This window comes from Nematolebias whitei, chromosome 18, assembly GCF_014905685.2.
Source record: "Nematolebias whitei isolate Nwh7 chromosome 18, NemWhi1, whole genome shotgun sequence".
NCBI lineage: Eukaryota > Metazoa > Chordata > Actinopteri > Cyprinodontiformes > Rivulidae > Nematolebias > Nematolebias whitei.
Genome location: NC_056515.1, coordinates 2,349,996 through 2,357,193, shown reverse-complemented (window position 1 = coordinate 2,357,193; position 7,198 = coordinate 2,349,996). Strand labels below are relative to the sequence as shown.

Here is a 7,198-nt window from a genome sequence, read left to right as displayed (position 1 = left end):
GAATGTTTCTGTTCAATTATTATTTTATACATGAATGTTTCTGTTCAGTCCCTGAGACGACTTCTGTTGTGACTTGGAGCTTTAGAAATAAACTGAATTGAATTGAATAAAATAGGGAAGTTTCTTTAGTCAATTAAAGTCATTTATAGCTTTAAAAATCTGTTTCAGAAAGTGTAAAAGTTCAGTTTCATTTCTTCACAGACTGTAATCAGCTCCAGCCTGGATTTCTGATCCATTTAAAGAATTAGGGTTAATGAGTTTCCAACCAGCACATCTCAACCTGCTACATCAGAAGCACACTTATTAATAAAGAAAGCACATTTATTTTATATTTAAACCTGTTTACTTGAATAATATTAATCATCAGGCGAGCAGGTCGGATCACAGCTGACCCTGCTCACCCTGCACACGGACTGTTTGAACCACTCCCCTCAGGCAGGAGGCTTCGGTCCATTCGGACCAGAACCTCCCACCATAAGAACAGTTTCTTCCCCTCTGCTGTTGGACTCCTGAACACTCATAATGCTACCTCATAACTTCTGCTTTGGTCACATTACATCTGTATTATAATTGAATACTCCATCTGTACTGTTCTCTAAGCTTTTTATTGTTTTCTATTGTATGGGTGTACACATGTTTATGTTATGGTTTTAATTTTACTTTATTTGTGGGTGTACACAGGTCTTATGTCTTATGTAATGTTCTCATTTTTACTTAATTTTTACTTTATTTTACTTTACTACTATTCGCACCTTATGTCGAAGCAAATTCCTAGTTTGTGAACCTCGTTCATTGACATGGCGATAATAAACTGATTCTGATTCTGATTCTGATCAAAGTAAACTGGGAGCTTATTTCTGAAAACCATCAATCCATTATCTTTACCCGCTTATTCCATTTTGGGTCACGGGGGTCGCTGGTGCCCATGTCCAGCAATCACTGTGCGAGGGGCGGGGTACACCCTGGACAGGTCTCCAGTCCATCACAGGGACACATAGAGACAAACGAGACAAACAAACATTCACTCTCTCACTCACACCTAGGGACAATTTAGAGTTACCAATCAGCCTAACATGCATGTTTTTGGTCTGTGGGAGAAAACCGGAGCACCCGGAGAAAACCCACGCATGCACGGAGAAAACATGCAAACTCCACCCAGAAAGGCCCCCGGACCGGGATTTGAACCAAGGACCTGCTCGCTGAGAGGCAGCAGCTCTACCAGTTGCCCCACTGTGCTGCCCATTTCTGAAAACCATCTGCAGTAAATGTTTATTTTTTTCTCTCATTTAAAAATTCCATCCACCCATCCGTTATCTTCCCAGGGTCAGGTCGCGGGGGTAGCAGCCTAAGTAGGGAGGCCCAGACTTCCCTCTCTCCAGCCACTTGGTCCAGCTCCTCCGGGGGAATCCCGAGGCGTTCCCAAGCCAGCCGAGAAACATAGTCCCTCCAGCGTGTCCTGGGTCTTCCTCTGGGCCTCCTTCCGGTGGGACGTGTCCGTAACACCTCACCAGGGAGGCATCCAGGAGGCATCCTAAACAGATGCCCAAGCCACCTCAACTGGCTCCTCTCGATGTGGAGAAGCAGCGGCTCTATTCTGAGTCTCCTCCCGGATGATCGAGCTTCTCACCCTGTCTCTAAGGGAGAGCCCAGACACCCTGCAGAGAAAACTCATTTCGTCCGCTTGTATCCGAGATCTCATTCTTTCGGTCACAACCCAAAGCTCATGACCATAGATGAGGGTAGGAACGTAGATCGATCGGTAAATTGAGAGCTTCGTCTTTTGACTCAGCTCTTTCTTTACCACGACAGATCTGTACAGCACCCGCTTCACTGCAGACGCTGCACCTATCCGCCTATTGATCTGACGCTCCATTTTTCCCTCATTCGTGAACAAGACCACAAGATACTTGAACTCCTCCACTTGGGGTAGGACCTCCTCCATGACCCAGAGAGGGCATTCTACCCTTTTCCGGCTCAAGACCGTGGCCTCGGATTTGGAGGAACTGATCTTCATCCCGGCCGCGTCGCATTCGGCTGCGAACCGCTCCAGCGAAAGCTGTAGATCACGATCTGATGAAACCAATAAGACCACATCATCTGCAAAAAGCAGAGACGCAATCCTAAGGCCACCAAAACAGATCCCCTCAACACCTTGGCTGCCCCTAGAAATTCTGTCCATAAGAGTTATGAACAGAATCGGTGACAAAGGGCAACCTTGGCGGAGTCCAACTCTCACCGGGAACAAGCCCGACTTACTGCCGGCGATGCGGACCAGTCTCTGACACCGGTCATACAGGGACCTAACAGCCCGTATCAAAGGGCCCGGTACCCCATACTCCCAGAGTACCCCCCACAGGGTTCCCTGAGGGACGCGGTCGAACGCCTTCTCCATGTCCACAAAGCACATGTAGACTGGTTGGGCAAACTCCCACGCACCCTCTAGGACCCTGCTGAGAGTGTAGAGCTGGTCCAGTGTTCCACGACCAGGACGAAAACCGCACTGCTCCTCCTGAATCCGAGGTTCGACTATCCGACGGACCCTCCTCTCCAGAACCCCCGAATAGACCTTACCAGGGAGGCTTAAGAGCGTGATTCCCCTGTAGTTGGAACACACTCTACGGTCCCCCTTTTTGAATAGGGGGACCACCACCCCGGTCTGCCAATCCAAGGGAACTTCCCCCGACGTCCACGCAATATTGCAGAGTCGCGTAAGCCAACACAACCCTACAACATCCAGAGCCTTAAGGAACTCTAGGTGAATCTCATCCACCCCTGGGGCCCTGCCACCGAGGAGCTTTTTAACCACTTTGGTGGCCTCAGCACCAGAGATTGGAGGGCCCCTCCCTGGGCTGCCACCTTACCGTGGTGGAGGGGTTTGAGTGTCCCAATGATCCTAGGAGCTATGCTGTCAGGGGCTTTACGCTCCTAGTAGGGTCACCCATGGCAGACAGGTCCTAGGTGAGGGACTAGACAAAGTGCAGCCCAAAGACCCCGATGAAGAGAAAAATAAATGGACTTAATGTTCCCTTGCCAGGACGTGGGTCACCGGGACCCCACTCTGGAGCCAGGCCCGGAGGTGGGGCACGTAGACGAGCGCCTGGTGGCCGGGCTTTTACCCATGGAGCTCGGCCGGGCACAGCCTGAAGAGGAGACGTGGGTCCCCCTTCCCATGGGCTCACCACCTGTGGGAGGGGCCAAAGGGGTCGGATGCAATGTGGGATGTGTAGTGGCCGAGGGCGGGGACCCTGGCGGTCTGATCTTCGGCTACAGAAGCTGGCATTCAAAAATTATTTGTCCTCAAACAGGGCAGCAGGTCGTAGAGCTGCCGCCTCTCAGCAAGCAGGTCGCTGGTTCAAATCCCAGCCGGGGGGCCTTTCTGGGTGGAGTTTGCATGTTCTCTCCGTGCATGCGTGGGTTTTCTCCAGGTACTCCAGTTTCCTCCCACAGACCAAAAACATGCACGTTAGACTGATTGGTAACTCTAAATTGTCCCTAGGTGAGAGAGAGTGAACGGTTGTTTGTCTCGTTTGTCTCCTGGTGTCCCTGTGATGGACTGGAGACCTGTTCAGGGTGTTTCCCCCACCTCTCACTCAGTTACTGCTGAACACGGACACCAGTGACACCCCACCCCCCAGTTCACCCCCCCCCGCGCCCCCCCGCCCCCCCCCCCCCCCCCCCCCCCCCGCCCACACACACACACACACACACACCCGGCCCAGAAAGTAAGACGTGGGTAACAATGATGGGTGGATGGGTTGTCCTCCAACAGTAGTTTCTCAACATATAGTTACAGTTTCCTAAAGCCTTTCAGATGTTGGTTATCCGCTGGAGTTTATTTCAGACCTGACATTTCCTTGTTTGGCCTCCAGCTTAGATCCCTCAACATTTTTTAGAAACTTTATTGTGACTCAAACCAAAACATGTCAAGTTTTCTGCTAAAATCTTTGAAATGAACTGTTTTCTGACTCATTTCCAGTCCTTGGAGTTAAATTGAGCATGCATCAGGAGACTTGTTAAATGTTATTCTTTGTACAGCAGGAGCACTGCCATCAGACACAAGTGACGTAAAACCTCACCAGTGGTCCTTGTTTGGAGGTCTGAGTTGCCAGGTTCACAGGTTCCCTCTCTAAAGCTTGAAGCATGCGGAACATGTCGATGGTCAACTCGCTGAACTTCACCTGGAACAAGAAGAACCACTCAGATCTGCTTTAGGAACAGATGGTGTCAGAACATCAGCTGCTGGCTGACCAAATGAGGGCCTCCAGCCACGTCTGTGAACCGCATGACCCAGTCCACAGAACCAACAACACAGAAAAACAGTCGACTATAATAACATATGACTATCAATAAAAGCTCCCTGTGAAAAGGTGAATAAAGCTTCTAATAACTACAGCAGTTCTCTTCTTGCAATAATTTTCTGTTAAACTTTTTCTTCTTTAACTCTTTCATTTACGGTCGGATCAAGCTGGTTCTGAGTTCAGCGCCCCCATGAGGAGACATGGAGTACTGACACCAAGAACAAGAACATCTTTTAGATCTCCCTCCTGTTGGGTCATTACCAGGGCTTCATTTGTAAACTGAGCGATGCCAGAACGCAAATATCGGGTGGGCCGGCGGGTGGGGGCATAAAATAAAAAAATTATGAAAGTAAATTGGACTGTCTTTTTGACATTTTGATCACTTTTATTTTGATAAATTAGCGTTGTTGTTTTGAAATGTGATGTAATGTGAATAATACACATCAAACATTTCTAGCGTTGTATTGTTTTTTTACTGTAAGCTTTTTTATTTATTATGTCTGAAACGTATGCGTGAGTTCCGACACATCAGCAGTTGTGCGCGCTCTGGGCGGTTGTGGCTGTGTCTTACCCAGGGACACTTCGGCATGTGACTGCTGGTGGATTCAAACCCCCAACTCTCGCATTGGAGGACCACTGCTCTAATCATTCAGCCACAGCCGCCCAAAGTGTCCCTGGGCAAGACACTGAACCCCTCATAGCCTCCAATGTGTGTCCCATCAGTGTATGAATGTGATAAAGCTCTGATTATTCTCTTTAGAATGATTTGTTCAATTATCTTTGTAGAGATCTAGTATAGAGCTGTATGAATGGGTCAATGAGGCACAGATTGTTGTAAAGAGCTTTGAGTGTCTTGATAAGATAGAAAGGTGCTGTATAAATACAGTCCATTTACTATAAATTTATCTGTAGAGCTGTATGGAGATGCTCTTGTGCGTAATGTGCACTGTCCACAGGGCGCACCACTGAAGGTGTTGGATGAAGACACTTCATCCCAGCGGGACATGCCATCAGCGTCTCTGATGGGCAGGAGCGCGTGCGCACACTGGTGCATGTGCTGCAGCCGGAACATCCACTGCACAGACTGGGTCTGCTGGGCCAAGGGCAACGTCTCCTCTCTTTGCATTTTTAAGAGATTTGAGTTAGTGGATCCAAGCAAAGTTACCGGAACACACCCGGTCAAAATAAGAGAGTTCCCGGATCTTGTTCCGACAGGATCCGGCTCAAATTAAGCCCTGGTCATCACTCTGCCAAATCGTACCCCACTTGACCTGTTTTTAAGCAAACAAGTTAAATATCAGACTATGTTAGAACTTATCAGATTAATTTCTTCTGTCTTAAGAAGCACAGACCTGAAGACTCAGGACTAACCACACCAGTGTTCAGAACAGGTCCAGGTAGCCAAAGCTGCACAGGTACGATTTGACGGAGGTAATTTGGTAGCAGTGCAATGCTGATCTACTCAGAATGAGTGGGTCAGAACCTGGTTGTTCCAGTTGCCAATGATCAAGGAGTCAGCCAGGACCAGCTGTCCCACCACCATGCCCTGCTCCAGAGGGGGAACGCTGCCCTCCTGCATCCTGTTGTTGGTGACAACCATCGAGTTGTTGTCGTTCAGAACCACCGCCGGGTCGGCCTGTTTCACACACAAATGAAGTTGTGTCAGACTCAGGTTCAAGGACCCAACAGGGTCACAGCTGAGGACTGATTACCTTGATGAAAGTTGCCACTTCCTGCAGAACCAGGTTCCACTCCAGCTGGTCCTCCGTGTTGAAGCGTTGGGTGTAGTCCTCGATCTCCTCAGATAACTCCTGCAGAAGTTTCAGATCAGTCACACAAAAACTATTCTTCTGCGTCCGAAACACTTCAGGACCAATAAGAACCACAAAGTACCTCATGAACCATGTAAATAGATGTAGTCTTAAACCAGCCCGTACCTTCACCAGCACCTTGACGAGGTCCATCTTGTTGAGGAGCAAACACACGACGATGTAGCGAGCATAATATCGGAGCTTCTTCACCACCAGCTCGGGCCTGACAAACACGAGAAGGCAGGAGAACAAATCCCTGAAGACACTAAATAAGCCCGGAACCATCCAACACTGCACAAGTGGACCATCTAGAAGGAGGACTTTGGACAGGCGAGACCTTACCTGTCCTCCTTGTTGACCTGATGGTAGTAGGACCGTTGACGGATGGCAGAGTAGAAGGAGAACGCCTCGTTCAGGTAACTCGTCTCAGACGTACGAAGACTAATGAGGAAGACGAGACAGAAAATAAATCAATGGCTGACGTCTCACTCAGTTTGACTTCGATTGTTTCTAATTAAAGAAAAGACAAAAAACACACGACCACAGTCAGCAGCAACACGTTCATGGAGCAATGAACTTTACATTCTTGGATCAGAACATCATCAATATGAACTAAAAAGGTCAGCAGGCCCCAAGGGTTCGTTTGTACAGCATGGTGGAGGGGCTGTCACTGTTTGGAGCTGAACGTCAGCTGAAGGCATCGGAGACTAAATGAATGAGAATCAACCAGGAAACACCATATGGTGATCTTCTGACTGACCAGCACTTCTGTTTTCAGTAAAATAATGATTCACATCAAAACGTCCCGAGTTAACAGCACCAGCCATGGACCAGTCTCATCAGAACTCAGAACTCTTAACTGGGGCACTGGATATCTCAGCAGAGAACTGAACAGCAGCCGAAGAGATTTACAGAAAGAAAACTTCTAAAAGAAACTGAAACCTGTTCAAACACAGCTGAACGACAGCTGGAACCTGTTCAAACACAGCTGAACGACAGCTGAAACCTGTTCAAACACAGCTGAACGACAGCTGGAACCTGTTCAAACACAGCTGAACGACAGCTGGAACCTGCTCAAACACAGCTGAA

General features: G+C 48.5%; 1 protein-coding gene across 1 annotated transcript in view; it reads right to left on the bottom strand.

Annotated features, from left to right (window-relative positions):
- scai (suppressor of cancer cell invasion) overlaps positions 1–7,198 on the bottom strand; it is a 67,401-nt gene that overhangs the window by 38,023 nt on the left and 22,180 nt on the right. The window contains exons 5-9 of the mRNA XM_037692500.1: positions 6,452–6,550; positions 6,236–6,332; positions 6,011–6,109; positions 5,782–5,934; positions 4,077–4,178 (exon numbers count right to left, since the gene is read on the bottom strand). Coding sequence (XP_037548428.1) covers positions 4,077–4,178; positions 5,782–5,934; positions 6,011–6,109; positions 6,236–6,332; positions 6,452–6,550 — 550 coding nt within the window. The remainder of the gene's footprint in view (positions 1–4,076; positions 4,179–5,781; positions 5,935–6,010; positions 6,110–6,235; positions 6,333–6,451; positions 6,551–7,198) is intronic.